The sequence below is a fragment of the Muscardinus avellanarius genome (assembly GCF_963383645.1).
Source record: "Muscardinus avellanarius genome assembly, chromosome: 3".
Taxonomy (NCBI): domain Eukaryota; kingdom Metazoa; phylum Chordata; class Mammalia; order Rodentia; family Gliridae; genus Muscardinus; species Muscardinus avellanarius.
In genome coordinates this window covers 48,578,330-48,595,876 of record NC_137788.1, presented here as the reverse complement: position 1 = coordinate 48,595,876, position 17,547 = coordinate 48,578,330, and the positions used below count along the sequence as shown (strand labels likewise).

General features: G+C 36.9%; 1 protein-coding gene across 1 annotated transcript in view; it reads left to right on the top strand.

Annotated features, from left to right (window-relative positions):
- The window catches only part of FYB2 (FYN binding protein 2), a gene marked incomplete at both ends in the record, with an annotated part of 98,148 nt that extends 85,606 nt beyond the window's left edge, over positions 1 to 12,542 (top strand). The window contains 4 exons of the mRNA XM_080691427.1: positions 878 to 964; positions 8,061 to 8,154; positions 12,243 to 12,399; positions 12,505 to 12,542. Coding sequence (XP_080547553.1) covers positions 878 to 964; positions 8,061 to 8,154; positions 12,243 to 12,399; positions 12,505 to 12,542 — 376 coding nt within the window. The remainder of the gene's footprint in view (positions 1 to 877; positions 965 to 8,060; positions 8,155 to 12,242; positions 12,400 to 12,504) is intronic.
- Between the last annotated feature and the right edge of the window lie 5,005 nt (positions 12,543 to 17,547).

Below are 17,547 nucleotides of genomic sequence, written 5' to 3'. Positions count from 1 at the left end.
GCTTTCCCTAAGTTGCATCTTCACTGCTGGAAAGTGCTGAGTCTTTAACATCCCGTTTGAGCACTTGTGGCCATTATTTGAAGGGAATGTTGTCTAGGAGAATCTCAAAGATTCCTCAAACACAGTGTCTTTGCATAATTTTCCCAGCAAAGTTACTGAAGTGTGCAGCTGTGCCAACACCACAGACATGCAGATGGTTGATAGCTCCTTTTTATGCTTATATTAATGATGGACATCATAGTTGCTTAGGGAAGAAATTGCTTTGAAGGAACAGGTACAGTGAAAGACCACAGAGTTTATACTTCAACACATCTACATTTAATACCATTATTTCTTTGACAGTGATAGGTTTTCTAGCTTTCTGATCACCATTTTGTTTAAACTTCATGAATGATTACTTTTAACAAATTTCCCTTTTCCCTGCACCTTCTGTGGCCCAAGACCTCTAATGCTAGCTATGAGGTGGCTTACACTTCTCTCAAGACAAAATTTAGTATTATTATTCCCATTTTAGAAAGCAAAGAAACTAAAGGTCAGAAAGGAGATTAAGTTTGATTACAAGCAAGTTAATGTCTTGATTCTGGTTTCAAATATGGATCACTATAGTTCAGGTCAGCAGACTTGTCTGTGGGCCACATGTGGCCTGCAACTTGTGTTTTGTGAAGCTACAAGAGTAGATCTGAATAGTTTCCATAGAGATGACATGGACTGCAAAGCCTGAAATATTTACTGCTTTGCCTTGTCAGAAATTATCAGAATGTATTTCAAGAAGACTTTTTTAATTTTTGTAAAACAGTTGCCTAGAAAGTATTGATTATTCCATAAACTTGGGACCATTTAGTCTTAATTTACTTACTCAAAATATATATTTCTTTAGAGATGAAGATAAAATGAAAGCTTGGACACCCAAGTTTTTGATATCAAGAGGAAAAAGAGAGAGAAAAGGTGCTGAAGGATCAGACAGGTAGGAATATGGAGACATTTTTGTTGCAGCTGCTCTGCTGCAACTCATACTACTTATAGCTATGGGACCTCAGGTAAGTTACTGTAACTGATCTCAGGTTCATCTACAAAATTAGAATAACATTAACATCACAGTGCAGTTGAAAGTATTAAGAGACAAAGACAGGAAAATGCTAAGCACCATACATGCTTATCCTCATTCTCCTCTCTACTTCTGGTGGATGGGAAAAATTTTACATTAGCCATTCTCTTTATCAGAGAATGGAAACCTTATCTGGTTGTGGTGGGATATACCTATAATCCCAGTTCTTAGGAGACTTGCAGCAAGCTAACAAGATCATTTTAAAACAAACAAACAGCTGGGCACAGTGGCGCATGCTTGTAATTCCACTACTTGGGAGGCTGAGACAGGAGGATCTGGGTTCGCAACCAGCCTCAGCTACTTACTGGGGTCCTCCGCAGCTTAGTGAGACCCTGTTTCAATATAAAGAATAAAATTGTGCTGGGGATTTAGCTCAGAGTTAATATGCCCCTGAGTACAATCTTCAATACAATAAATAAATAAATAAATAAATAAATAAATAAATAAAACAAGCAAGCAAGCAAAAAAGGGCTGGGTGTACCTTGGAGGTAGAATGCCCCTGGGTTCAATCCCCAGTACCATATCACCAAAAATATAAATAAAACCTTTCAGTCTTTTTCAGCTATAAGAACTTTGTAGCTAAAAGATACTAAAGAACATAAAACATCCATTAGAATTTACATGAAACTTTAAGAAAAACTAAGTATCATATAGTTAAGACTCATTTCCCAAAAATGCAGTATAATCCTAGTTGTAACTACAATTAACATTGAATTATTTAAAAATAATGTTTTGCCATCTCAAGGTTGCAGCCTTCCTTTGGGTGATCCAGCCTCCTGGGTGGCTGCGGGGGAGGGCATGTGCCTGGCGAGTGACTGTGCTGCTGACTTACATTTACTTAGTGCTCTGTGCTACACCCAGGTTTCTGTTGTTGGGACAGGGGTAGGATCTGAGGTACTTTCTTTCACAACCATCTTGGGGAAAGTCTTAGTAAACAGTCAGTGAGCAGTGAACACCAGGTAGTCGTTTGCCCTGGGAAACCTGTCTGCAAAGTCTTTTGGGGACACCCCTAAAAGTCAGACATTGGTCTGTACCAAATGTAAATTCAGAGGGTGTCAAAGGGTAGCCCTTCCTTTATTTTCTTTGGGTTTAGACTTAGGGTCACTGATTCTCCCAAGTTGAAAAGAGACTGAAAAATTAACCTTTTACCTTAAACTTCATACTTTTACATGTTTGCCTTGCATCGCAAAATAGAATTCTAAGAGGGAAAATACCATTAAAATACCATTAAAACTTTGAACCCCTCCACCAACAAAGCTTTTTTAGTAATGGTGATGACTACAAATAAGTCTTTAATTTTTTTTTTTTTTTTTTTTTGTGTGTGTGTGTGTGGTACTGGGGTTCCTGGAAGCCCTTCTACCTCCAGGCTACACTTCCAGACCTATTTTTATATTTTTTATTTGGAAACAGGGTCTCTTAAGCCAGCACAGCTGGCTTCAAACCTGTGCAATCCTCCCGTCTCCACCTCCCAAGTGCTGGGATTATAAGCGTGCACCACCATGCCCGCCTTCAAATAAGTCTTTTAAAGAAATAATTTTAGTGCTTTTTTATTTCTTAAAATTGATATAGTAGTTTATTCATAGTTTATTTTTGCTCTCAACTGAGTAAATTTCAAAATGTGAGTGAGGTTTTCATTATTCCTATAGATGGATGTCAATTTCTATGTGTTCTTTGATCCTTTTAAGTGAGTACACATTTGTAATCCCAGTACTTGAGAGGCTGAGACAGGAAGATGACAAGTTAGAGGACAGTCTCAGCAAGTAGTGAGATTCTTATCAACCTAGGGAGACCCTGTTTCCAAATAAAAATAAGTCTGGGGACATAGCTCAGTGGTAGAATGCCACTGGGCTCAATCCTCATTACCAGCTCCCCAAATAAACAAATAAAAAAAATGGTTTCTACCATAATTTATTCTACCAATGCATAAGAAATACTTTCTATATTAGTTCAATCTTTTTAGTATGCCCTTACTAATCAAAGCTAATGGCAAGTTTTAAGAGAGGTTGGAAAGAGTTTCCAAGCATACAAGCTTGAAAAGGATAGCCTACTTTTCAACATGACCCAAGTAGACATATGAATAGAGAAAAAAGCAGCTGACACAGCTGGAAAGGTGGGCTGGCCTCTGCACCAAGCTAACAGATTTGAACTTTTCTTGAAAACATCAGAGACACTGAAAGGTTTTAAGCAAGAGACTGTCATGAACAATTAAATTACAGAAAAATAAGCCTAAAAGCAGGTATGCAGACAAGTTTTTAAAAGGGCAAGATGGTTGTTTGAGGCAAGAAGTGTTAATGGTCTGAAACATGGCTGTAACTGTAATTTTGCAAGGTGTGGATATAAGAGTCACTTCAGAATAAGATCGATAGGAGTTAGTTGACCTTTTATTTCATTTTGCCAGTATATAAAACTGCTAAGAAGCAAAACCAAACTCCACGTGAGGGTCAGGGAGGAATTTGTATATAACCAGCTTGTATATTTGTTTATCAACTGTTACCCGTTAAATGCATGTTTTATGGCATTTACCTTATTTTCTTAATTCTATCCATCTCCCCAATCATTCAGCAAATAGGACAGCTCTTTGATCAAAACTTACAGACTTGTAATTCCCCAATAATGTTTGAAAAGTTGGAGTCATGAGGTGTAAACCCATTACTCACTATTCCTAGTTTCCTTAAATAATCTGAAGATGGGTGGGACGGCTTATAAATTTCCCAAAGTTAATTATGCTGCACATCTAATTCAGAGAAGTTTCTTGTTTACCTTAAATTGTTTAATCAATCTAATTTTAATTTTTTTTAAATTTTTTATTGGTGCACTGTATTCATACATCATAGTGGGATACAAACTTTTGTAGACATACATGCACACATCGCCCAGTCAGCCCTCACCCGATCCCCACCCCATTCCCTCCCCATTCCTCCTTCCCATGCTTGGCTTAGTGGTTGACATCTAGTATTATAGCAATTTATCCAAAATTAAAGATGATAATCTCACATAACAGTTTCATTTGTCTGATACCAAGCTTTTGATAACTTAAAGATAACATTTCAATATTTTGTTTTGCTTTCTTTCTTACCAGAGAATATTTTTTTCTTTTTTTTTTAGGTGAAACTATCATATATTTATATATTTATTTTTCAGAAAAAAATCTATCCTAATATGGAATATGGACTCTAGATACCCAAAACAATCTCGAAGAGGAAGAAAGCTAGAAGATATATATTTTCTGTTTTCAAACCATATAAAGCTACAATAATTGAAACAGTGTAGTACTGTTTAAAAGGCAGATATATAAACCATTGGCGTTCAATAAAAGCCTAGAGCTAAATTCTTCCATATATTGTCAAGTTATTTTTGACAAGGTTTCCACAAACATTTGTTGGGGGAAATAATAATCTTTTAACTCAATATTGTTGAAAAATAATAATTACATGAAAAAGAATAAAATTGGACACTTACCTAATCCCATATACAAATATTAACTCAAAATAGATAAAAGACCTAAATATAAATCTTAAGACTATAAACTTTTAGAAGAAAATCTGGGTCATAAAACCTCACAACATTGAAATTGGCAGTGATTTCTTGGATATGATTTCAATGGCACAGTCAACAGAAGAGTATACAAACTCCCTAAGAAATTTAAAAAAATATTGTATATCCAAAGACAATGTAAACAGTTAAAAGTTACTGATTGAATGGGATAAAATATTTCTAAATGCTATATCTGAAGATATATGTAATATTCCAACTAGAAATCCTAAAAATTAACAACAATAAAAGCAAACAATACAATTTAGAGATTGGTAAAAGACTAACATAAGTAATGAATCTCCACAGATAACTAATCTTAGTTGTCTGTTGGATGGAAAATCTTGTTTCTCTGGTTCTGGTGTGTGTTACCTATTTCTTCTTTGTAGTTAATCTCTTTGAGTATTTTCTCTAGCACTGGTTTTGAAGACATAAATTTCTTCAGTTTCTGTTTGTCATGGAAGCTTCTTATTTCTCCATCTAATTTGATAGAAAGTTTTGCTGGGTAGGAAATTTTTGGCTGGAAGTTGTTTTCTTTCAGAGTTTGGAATATGTTACTCCAAGCCCTTCTGGCTCTCATAACTTGGTTTGGGAAGTCTGGAGTGATTCTAATTGGTTTGCCTCTGAATGTCACTTGGCCCTTTGTTTTTGTTGCCTTTAAGATTCTCTGCTTGGCTTGCACATTGGTCATTTTGACAATTATGTGGCGTGGGGATCCTCTTCTCCGATCCTGTCTAAAGGGAGTTCTATAAGTTTCCTGGATCTGTGTATCCACCTCTTGCTCTATGTTTGGAAAATTTTCTCTTATTACTTCCTTGAAGAGATTGTTGATCCCTTTGGTCTCACCTTCTTTTCCCTCCTCTATTCCAATTATTCTTAGGTTAGCTCTCTTAAAATGGGCCCATATTTCTTCAATATCAGATTCCTGCTGTGGAACATTTTTTTCTAGATTAGAAACTATGTGTTCATTTTTGGAATGATCATCTTCTAAGAGCGAGATTCTGTTCTCCATGTGGTCTAATCGGTTGTTTATGCTTTGAATTGAGGCCTTTACTTCATTAATTGCATCCTTTATCTCTTTTTGGCTCTCTCTGAATTCTTTTCGAAGCACCTCTATTATTTCTACAGTTATTTTCCTGATTTGATCTTCTAGAAATCTCTGATTTTCTGTTTTATCGGGTTCTGATGTTGTGGGGTTGTGGGCATTCATTGCTCCAGTGTTATTCCTCTTTCCCATGATTTCGGAAGTTTGTAACTTCTCTGGGTTCTTCCCTTGGGTCACTATGACTTCATTTAAGGTGCTCTGGATCTCGAGTCTGTAGTATCTCTGACCCCACTACTCCTTTACTGGGTTGTATCACAGAGTCTCCGACCCAGGGAGTCGATAGAGGCTGCTTTAAACTATGGGGGGTGCCAGGTTGCACATTCTCCTATGGTGTGATATCTCTGCCCCCACCACTCCCCCACTGGGTCAAGTCCCAGGGAGTACAGTACTGGGATTTCTCCTCTGGGGCCCTCAATTTGACTCACTGTTCTTGAGTACGCAGATGTAGCTGTACTGGCCTCCGTGAATTTGCTGCTGCTGCCGCCGGTGGCAATATGGCGCCGCTGCTACGCCCTCGGCCGTGAGGCTGGCCTATTTTTTTTTGGTTTTGGGTTCCACTCTGAGTCCCTGCAGCATGTGCTGAGCTCAGCCACTGGGAGCTTTAGATGCTCCCTGTGCCGAATAATCCCGCCCGGCTGTTCCGCAGCGGCTTACCTCGGCTCGCTGTAGCCGTCCGGTGAATTTGCCGCTGCCGCCGGCAGTAAAGCACTTCTGCCGCGTCCTCGGGCGTGAGGCCGGTATATCTCCTCTGTGGCTCTGAGCTCTATTCTCAGTCCACTTTCTCTCTGGAGCCTGGTGATTTTTTTGTTTCTCTGGTAATGGTGTTTTCTGGCTATGAAAGGCGCTGATTTTGTGGTAATGGAGATTGGTTGTTAGCGGGGCTCTTAAGCCCCGCTTTTCTTGGTCGCCATCTTCCCGGAAGTCTCCTAATTTTAAATTTTTAATTGACACAATAATTACATATATTTGGGGGGATGTGTGTCATTTCAATACATGTATAAAATGCATAATCATGGATCAGGGTAAGTGGCACATCCACTGCCTCAAACACTTATTTCTTTTTGTTGGGAACATTTGAAACCCTCTCTACTAGCTAATTTGAAATACATTTAGTGGGGGAGATTTTTGTATTTTTATTTGTTGCAATGTAATTATCCATCATATTGGGGTATAGAGTAAAAGAAATACATGCACAGAACTCTTGGAGTACCTCACTTCCTTCCCCACAAGTTTGAGATTGGAATTGGTAACATTTTTTGTGTACATATGTAGCATTATTTCAACTATGTCTTTATTCTTCCTTAACTGTAAATAATATACTATCAAACAATGTAAAACTGCACACTTATGCTCATTAACCACCCTCTATCAGTTTATGATCAAGAATGCTTTCTAGGGTGGAGGATGTCACTCAGTGGTAAGAGTGCAAGTTTAAAACTTAATCTAAAAGAACGTTTCCATTTTAACCCTTATTTTGCTCAATACCTGTAAGGTCCTGGGTTTGATTCCCAATACCACCAAAAAAAATTATTTTGGGGCTAGGGGTAGAGCTCAGTAAATACAGTAGGGCCTAGGTTTAATCCCCAACACTCCTCCTTCAAATTATATAATTTTCTTTTAAATGGTGGAAATAAGTAATTGGTATTACTTAACTTTTTCAGCTGTTTTGAGCGTCTGCTCTAGTGGAGGGATATGTGTGTATGTGTATAAATATATATAACAATCAAATATGCATTTATATAAAATTATATACACACAAAGTTATACTTAAATTTATCTTGAAATAAAATTATTTGTAGAATCCAGGCATGGTGGTGCATGCCTGTAATCCTAGTACTTGGGAGGCTGAGACAAGAGGATCATAGGTTCAAGAACAGCCTCAGCCAGTAGTGAGATGCTCATCAACCTAGCTAGACCCTGTTTCAAAATAAAAAATAGGGCTGGGGATTTAACTCAGAGGTAGAATGCCCTGGGTTCAATCCCCAGTACCATGGAGAAAAACAATTACTTTGCCGGCAGTGGTGATACATGCTTGGAATCCTAGTACCTGGGAGGTTGAGACAGGAGGATTGCAGGTTCACAGCCAGCCTCAGCTACTTAAGCCCTCTGCAACTTAGTGAGATCTTGTTTCAAAAAAATAATAAATAAAAGGGGGGGCTGAGGATATAGCTCAGAGGTAGAATGCCCCTGGGTTCAATCCCCAGTATGTATGTATGTATGTATAAACAAACAAACAAACAAACAAACAAACAAACTTTGTAGACTTGGAAACTTAAGATTTTTATTATAGTACATTTAACCGTACTTGTTTCTTGCCAGTTTTTCTCCTATAAATTTCTTCAGAACCAAGATGCAAAACTTAGAAAAGAACAGAATGGGAAGAGAAGAAAAACTTTTTAGAGAAAGATTTCAGGTATGTTCTCCTCTAAAGGTAAGAACTAGCAATAATTAATAGCTACGACATTCCATTCTTAAAGATCCTAGAAGTTTGCTATACCAATACTTGGATTTTTTTCCCCTTGATGCATTTCAGAATTGACATGCCTTTGTACGTTATCCCCTCCACCTCAAAACTCTCCTAAATTGTTCTTTATGGCAGTGTTCAAATGTCACCCCCTCTTCCGTAGCCTCTCCAGGTAAAGCCACTCCTCAGTGCACTTGCTACATCCACTACCTGTGTCTTCCCTGATTCTGTATCATGTACTGCTGTAATAGGGACCAGCTGCATTATGGTCTTTGCCTATCCTGAAAACTCTGAGTCTCTCTGAAAGACCCTATCTTATCAAGTCTGCTCCTGATTCCTGACATAACACCGGGCGTGCAGTGCTCAGTGAATGAATGACCAAACAAGTGGTGATGAGTGTGTGAGCAGCCCGACATCTTACTCTGTCATTAAGAGTCCACAGAACATATTTCCACTGCTCTAAAAGTCAAATAAGCCTTTCTCTTTCACATACTGTCAAAGTGAGAATTTAGTTAAAAATGCTGTGCTAGACAGTTGACTGAGACAAAGTGAGCACCCTGCACATAAAACCTAAGTCACTCCTCTACCTAAAACCTTTTCAAAAGTTCCCTGCTGAGCTGGGCATGGTGCCACAGGCCTGTAATCCCAGTACTTGGGAGGCTGAGGCAAGAGAATTGCAGGCTCGAGGATAGCCTCAGCAAGTAGTGAGACTCTATCAACCTAGTGAGACCCTATTTCCAGATAAGAAAATCGAAGCTCGAAGGTAGAATGCCTCTGGGTTCAAACCCCAGTACCACAAAAAAAGAAAAACGGTTTCCATTACCAAATGGTTCCCCCTAGACTTAACAGGTCTTGCTGTCAGGGCCCTTACTTGTCTCCTGGCTTTACCTTCCTACCACTGTCCTCACACTTTCTGCTTTGGCAACACATTGCTCATGGTCCTGACCCTAGAACTGAGCTGTGAGCTCCGTGTCTTGCTATTTCATTCCTCTAGGCATTACCTTGGTCTGCTCCAGCTATCTCGTATACCCTTGCCACCTTCTCCATCTGACTTGTGCATTTATCAAGACTCATTTGAGGCACCTCTCTTTCCAGGAAGACTTGTCCAAACCTCCTGATTAAAGAATTTACTCTATTTATCTGTGTAGCACCAACCACCCCTAACTTACTACAATTACAAGTCCATCATATTTAACTACGAGTTCCTGGAGGACAGGCTTATCATATTTATTTTCAAATTCATGTGCAGAGTGGAAGGAAGATTAGCCAACACTTTATAAACATCCAAAGATGTTTCTGAACTGAAATAGTAATATATACCTCTCATGATCCTTGATAACTCCTGTTTAGACCCAATCTGATTAGGGTTTGTATAAAAATTGTGATCTGAAATTTTCTACTGTAAACTGTAGTGTCATTTGGTTAGGTAAAAAACAATAGTGTAGCAATTACTTGTTGAAAAGACCCCTATATTTAATCTAATGCATTTTTTCCTAATATTTGGTATTATCTCATATTGGAGAGAGATTCCTTTTCTGGCATATGCATACAATTCTATTCTGATTTTTTGTGGTAGGTTTCCATAGTTACCATTTTAAAAACTATGCTATTTTAATAATTTTTTCCAGCTCCAATTACAAAGTATTGGTGCTTCATTGGTACCAGTCACTGGGTGTACAAAGATGAATAAGACTGCTTTCTTTTTTCATTTTATAAAATAGTATGTTTATTAAATGCTGTAATAGGAATATACACATAGTACAGCCAACAAAACATGAAATACATATACAGAGTAGTCATAAAAGTATGTGAAACAGATAAGAGACAGGAAAGGGGAATATAGTATGAGCAAAGGCATGGAATATGAAAAGCACATGGTATATTTAAGGGTTATCAAATAGCATCATGAGGCGTCAATAGGGGAACAGAGGTAAAGAGAGGGAGCATGGCCATATGCAAAGGACCCAGCTGTCAAACTAGAAAATGTGAATCATATCCTAAAAGCAGTAGAGCCTGTTTAGAACTTTATAGAAAAGGTGAGCTAGTCAGATTTACATTTTAAGTGGTCACTGTGAACTACTGGCCTGGATGGAATAAGATCAGCTATTAAGAAGGTATTACTTACACAGAGTGCGGTGATGCATACTTGTAGTCCCAGTACTTGGAAGGCTGAGACAGGAGGATTGCAGGTTCGAAGCTAGCCTCAGCTATTTAGTGAGGTCCCCCCAAAAACTTAGTGAGACTCTGTTTCAAAATAATGAGTAAAATATAGAGCTGACATAAAGAACAAAATTATGTCATTTACAGGGAAATGGATGGAACTGAAAAAAATGTTATGTTAAATAAAATTAGTCACAAAAAGTAAAAAATTGGATGCTCTCCCTAATATGCAGAAACTAGGGAAAAAGAGGTTCATAGGAGGAACTCTATATGAAGGAAAAACCATAGATGAGCAAATAAGAAGGCCTAACTGGGGGTGATGGGAGGGGGGAAGAGGGCAATTCCCTTATGTACATGATGTACATTCACAAACATGTCAATCACTAAGCCAAACATGAGAATGGAGAGGGAGGAAATGTGGTGGGAATTGGGGAAGGGCTAAATAAGTGATGTGTGCATGTATGCCTCTACCATCTTGTACTCTGTTAAGATGTAGGACTATAATGCACCAATAAAAATATTTTTAAAAACATTTTAACAGCTATTAAATATATATTTATATATTTATATGGGGCTAATATACATACACACATATATATGCATGTATGTACATATATACATGGGCTATATATGTGTATATGTGCGTGTGTGGGGGGGCTGAGGGTGTAATTCAGAGGTAGAATGCCCCTGGGTTCAATCTCCAGTAAAACGCACGTCTATGTGCGCGCACACACACACAGAGCTATTACTGTTAGGCAAAAGAAAAACCTATCTTTTGGATTATACTTCTTTGTGTAGATTCAGTTTTTTACGTTGGGTGGGGGAGACTGGAGATCGAATCCAAGGGCGTTCTATAGCCAAACTAACCCATAGCCCTTTTATTATTATTATTTTCTTTGAAAAGAAGTCTCACTAGGTTGCTAAGAGTCTCGCTAACTTAAGGAAGCTAGTCTTGAACCTGTGATCCTCCTGTCTCAGTCTCCCGGGTACTGGGATTACAGGCATGTGCCCAGCCTAGAGTCATCCTGTAATTTATTATCTAAATTCATAATACTTTTGAGAATGGAAGGAAGCACTCTTAATCATATTAATAACTATTTGTATATGGAGACATTAGGTATAGAAATTATCCTGGGAAAAAGAAGATACTTGATCATTCTAATTTGGCAAAGTAGAATTCTATCATTTAAGCCACATATTTTGGAATTGTTTTTTCTGGTCAATAGATTTCAGTACGTTAGAAGGTGATGTACATGTTTAGGCGAGCTAGTGTATCTTACAGAAAAATTCTGTGAGGTTAGAAATTCAATTTCTCATCAGTTTTTTTCCTACAAATGCCTGTTTTGGGCCACAAACCGAGAGAGGAAATTGCCCCATATACCTAATTCCCACCACTTCAAAGCAGATGGCCCATCACTTCCTATAAGCTTACCTGGAAAGGTAAAAAGGAATAAGAATATTATAAACAGTAACCACTACACAAAGACGGTTTTAAAAAAAAAGCTGCTCCTTTCCTGAATTGGGGAGTAACTTGATTACTTTAACAGTTAACATACCATCTATGATAATTTATACTCATATTTGGTGTTTCTCATCCACAGAGATTAACTGTACTAGATTAACTCCAGTATAATTAGATAATAGATGTAAAAACATTTTAACATATACCAAAGAAATGTAAGATTGTAGCATCTTACTATTTTTTTTCTTAAATGACTTTCCATCACCCTATTGTTTTCTGTTCCCTTAGGGGCTATTAAATCAATATCTAGTACTGTTAGTTTATTTTGACATAATTTTATCACATCTATTAATTCTGTTATCATGCAAAAGAATGACTATGTAAGCATGATCTAATTAGTACTTTTTCATTTCAGTATGAAAAAGAGATTATAATAATCAACAAAGCAGTGGCATGTTCCAAAAATTCAAGAAATGGCACATTTGACTTGCCAATAACCCCTGGAGAAGAACTGGAAGTCATTGATACCACTGAACAAAATTTAGTGATATGTCGCAACTCTAAAGGCAAATGTAAGCTCATTGCTTTTAAAACTTCAATCACTATTAAAAAAGAAATACCCTTACAGCATTTTCTCTAAGAACTTCTGATTAGTAACCATAATTTTGTTTCTACAGATGGATATGTGCTCATTGAACATCTAAATTTCAAGTAAGTGGTTTAGTTTTCTACTTCCAATCATGAGCGCTAACTAATATGATACTATACTCATTAGTCTAAAGGAAAGACTCTCGAGTTTACTGAAATTCAGGAAAAGTTAGGAAAATTAGATATAAAGTACGTTATACATCCTAAAAAATCACATTAGTAGAGACTTTATTATTGTCTCCTAAGTATCTTATCAAATTGCTGTGCAGAGCATATTTATAAACATTTTAAAGAAGCATGAAAATATTAAGCTGAAAAGAAATGTCCCAGAAAGCTATTCCATTAGCCTCACTCAAAATGTGTCCTTTTCTCTTTTCCCCAGACATCAAGGTTGGTCACATTAGGAAGATCAAGATCAGATGGGAAGGGCTGCACCAGTGAGAAGGAATCCTAGGATCTTAATCCTGCCTTACAGCAGTTTTGGTTTACAAGTTAAAATATGATAAAATCTGTGGAAACTTTTGCTGGCAACTTGGAAAATAAAAAAAAGAATATATTTACATGTTGGTTTTACTCCTAAGAGCCTATCGTTGAATGTCTGTTTCATGGCTGGTTCTTACGTGTTAGTGTTTGAGCCCTTGTTTACGGAGATGTTTCCAGACTTGGAAATCATGCCCTATGGAACCTACTCCGGTATGCAGGTTTAAATTTCTAGATATTGTACATTTAAATTGGTATAATTCAATTCTAAATAGTTAATACAACCAACTTCAAGGTAAAATGTTAAAAAAAGTATCTTTAATTCTGTTACCAGGCAAAAAAATGACTATGTAAGCATGATCTAAATACTCAACTTAAAAAATAATTGGCTCAGTCTTCAAAAACAAAGTATAAATATCCTTTTGCTTTATCACAAAAACAATTTGATTCATGATGTTTGGCATTAGTTTTTTTTTTTTGAGAATAGCTTGTTAAAATAATTTATTCCTAAATTTGACCAATATCATTTTAAGAACTGCCTAAATATATTTAACAAATTTTTGAAAAATATTGTATTACTTTAAAATATCCTGTTGCCCCAAAATAAAATTGTCTATGCCTGAAAACTATTCAAATGACATTTATGTAACTTATATGTCTTTTCATTTACATGAAAGTAAATAGAAATTAAAAAGATGTAAACATTTTTAAATGATGTGTACTGCATGGTGAGAAATAAATTCTATATATGCATTCAACTGCTCTACACTTTAAGTGGTTTTATCTGCACTAAAAAAAAATGGAGATATTTTGCCCACTTATTTAAGAAGTGCAATTCTGGCCGGGCGTGGTGGCGCACGCTTGTAATCCCCACGCTTGGGAGGCAGAGACAGGAGGATCGCGCGGGTTCAAAGCCAGCTGGTTTAGAGACCCTATTTCCAAATAAAAATATAAAATAGGTCTGGGAGTGTAGCCCGTAGGTAGAAGGGCTTCCAGGAACCCAAGTACCACCAAAAAAAAAAAAAAAAAAGAAGTGCAATTCTGGCCTTCAAGAATATAATGAAATTTGTTTCCATGACCTCATCCTTCATACTTTGAGGCTATTTTATAAACTCCTATGTTCTTTTATCTTCTTTTGTATGTTCCAAATGGCACTTGCTGATAAAGGCCAAGTTAATTCTAAAAGAAAGGAATCAAAGGTATTCATAGGCTCAAAAAAATAAAGAAAATAGCTTAATTAAAATAAACACATTTTGAGCCAGACACAGTGGTGCATGCTTGTAATCCCTGTGCTTGGAAGGCTGAGACAGGAGGATCACACAGGTTCAAAGCCAGCCTCAGCTACTTAGTTAGTGAGGCTCTCAGCAACTTAGTGAAACCCTGTTCCCAAATAAAATTTAAAATAGGTCTGGGAGTATAGCCCGGAGATAGAAAGCCCCTAGGTTCCGCCCCCAGTACCACCAAAAATAAAATAAACAGGTTGTGAATGGAAAGGCTGGGGGATTAAGAAAGGTGTTATGGAAGAGGTGACCCTGAAGCTTGGTCTTGAAATAAATGTCGAGATGGAAAACACATGCTCTGTATTGACTAAGAAGAAATCTGAGGCAAATGGGGTGAAGTATGTCTGGTGGAAAACAGGGCGTTTAAGCTAAACTGTGATAGAGCTCACTTTTCCTCCAGATAGTGGGAAAACATTCAAGGGTTAACCAGGAAGGAAATGCCAGTGTTTAGAGAGGTGGGAAACAATCACAGAAATATGGATAATAGATTGCAGAGAAGCTAACTGTTTCTGCAATATTCTAAAGTTCATCAGACTTTAATTGATGACAGCAACAATAGAGGTAAGGGAAACACCATATTTTGGTAACTGATCCAAAACAGAGATGAGTGAGAAGCAGAATTAGAAAATGGCTCTGACAGCCGTGCTGGCGTAAGAGACCCTGTTTCAAAAATATAAAATAGGTCTGGGAGTGTAGCCCGGAGGAAGAAGGGCATCCAGGAACCCCAGTACCACCAAAAAAAAAAAAAAAGAAAAAAAAAGAAAATGGCTCTGAGACTTTTTTTGGTGGGGAGAGAGAAGTGAGATTAAGGCTAGTAGTAAATATTGGGAATCTATTTATGCTTGTACTAGAGACAAAACTACTTGGAACCCTGATTAAATCTGCTGTCCTGCAGCAACTATAGCCCTCTTCTATTTCCTAAGGTGAAACCTGTTTCTAGGGCAAGTCAGCACTGTAGGAGGGTAAGTACAACCTGTGGGCAAAAAACAAGAATGAGAATACATGGCTATGAGGAACAGAAACCTTTCACGCAATAATCCTGCTGTAAGAGAAGCATAAACCATTTCTCACCCTTGCCACTTCATCACAAATAAAGTATTTCAACTTGGAGTGGCAGGGGGACTCTGAGGGATAGGCGTAACTCATGCACCTTCCCCTCACTATAGGGTCTCTTCTAATTCAGTGATTCAGCTCCTTGGGTCTCAATTCCTTCATTAGTAAATGAAGCTGGAAACCCTCATCTACTTTGACTTTTGTCATGCTGTAATATAATAATACTAATAGAAGTGTCTTACGACCATTAATATACAATTCCATATATTCTTGTGCCTGGCTTTTTCTGAAGTTGAAAGATGCTAAAAATAAAAAAACACTTTTAAAATTTAAAAGAAAATCTGGGATGTGATAAATTGCTTTACTTAGATATAGAAAATTTATAAGTGCATGCTTGTAATCCCAGCATTTGGGAGGCTGAGACAGGAGGATCATGGTTAACAAACAGCCTCAGCTACTTAGTGAGGCCTTTGCAACTCAGTGAGACTTTTTGAAAATAAAGAATAAAAAATAGGACTGGGAGTGTAGTTTGGAGGTAGAATGCCCCTGGATTTCATCCCCTGCACACAAATACACACACACACACACACACACACACACACACACACAAAAAAAAAAAAAAAGTTCAGTTTTTTTTTTTTTTTTTTTTTTTTTTAATTTTATTTTATTGGTGCACTGTATTCATACATCATAGTGGGATACAAACTTTTGTAGACATACATGCACACATCGCCCAGTCAGCCCCCACCCGATCCCCACCCCATTCTCTCCCCATCCCTCCCTCCCATGCTTGGCTTAGTGGTTGACATCTAGTATTATAGCAATTTATCCAAAATTAAAAATGATAATCTCACATAACAGTTTCATTTGTCTGATACCAAGCTTTTGATGTCTTAAAGATAACATTTCAATATTTCTTTTTGCTTCCTTTCTTACCAGAGAATATTTTTTTCTTTTTTTTAGGTGAAACTATCATATATTTATTTTTCAGGAAAAAATCTATCCTGATATGGAATATGGACTCTAAATACCCAAAACAATCTCGAAGCAAAAACAAAGCTAGAAGATGTATATTTTCTGATTTCAAACCATATAAAGCTACAATAATTGAAACAGTGTGGTACTGTTCTAAAGGCACATATATAGACCATTGGAGTTAAATACAAGCCTAGAGCTAACTTCTTCCCTATATTGTCAAGTTATTTTTGACAAGGTTTCCACGAAGATTTGGTGGTGGAAATAATAATCTTTTAACTAAATATTGTTGAAAAATAATAATTACATGGAAAAGAATAAAATTGGACCCTTACCTAATCCCACATACAAGTATTAACTCAAACTAGATAAAAGACCTAAATATAAATCTTAAGACTATAAACTTTTAGGAGAGAATCTGGGTCATAAAACCTCACAACATTGAAATTGGCAGTGATTTCTTGGATATGATTTCAATGGCACAGGCAACAGAAGAATATACAAACTCCCTAAAAAAATAAAAGAAAATATTGTATATACAAAGACAATGTAAACAGGGTTAAAAGTTACTAATAGAATTGGATAAAATATTTCCAAATGCTATATCTGAAGGTATATTAATATTCCAACTAGAAATCCTAAAAATTAACAACAATAAAGGCAAACAATACAATTTAGAGATAGGTAAAAGACTAACATAAATAATGAATCTCCACAGATAACCAATCTTACTTGTCTGTTGGATGGAAACTCTTGTTTCTCTGGTTCTGGTGAGTGTTACCTATTTCTTCTTTGTAGTTAATCTCTTTGAGTATTTTCTCTAGCGCTGGTTTTGAAGACATAAATTCCTTCAGTTTCTGTTTGTCATGGAAGCTTCTTATTTCTCCATCTAATTTGATAGAAAGTTTTGCTGGATAGGAAATTTTTGGCTGGAAGTTGTTTTCTTTCAGAGTTTGGAATATGTTACTCCAAGCCCTTCTGGCTCTCATGACTTGGTTTGGGAAGTCTGGAGTGATTCTAATTGGTTTGCCTCTGAATGTCACTTGGCCCTTTGTTTTTGTTGCCTTTAAGATTCTCTGCTTGGCTTCCACATTGGTCATTTTGACAATTATATGGCGTGGGGATCCTCTTCTCGGATCCTGTCTAAAGGGAGTTCTATAAGTTTCCTGGATCTGTGTATCAACCTCTTGCTCTATATTTGGAAAATTTTCTGCTATTACTTCCTTGAAGAGATTGTTGATCCCTTTGGTATCACTTTCTTTTCCCTCCTCTATTCCAATTATT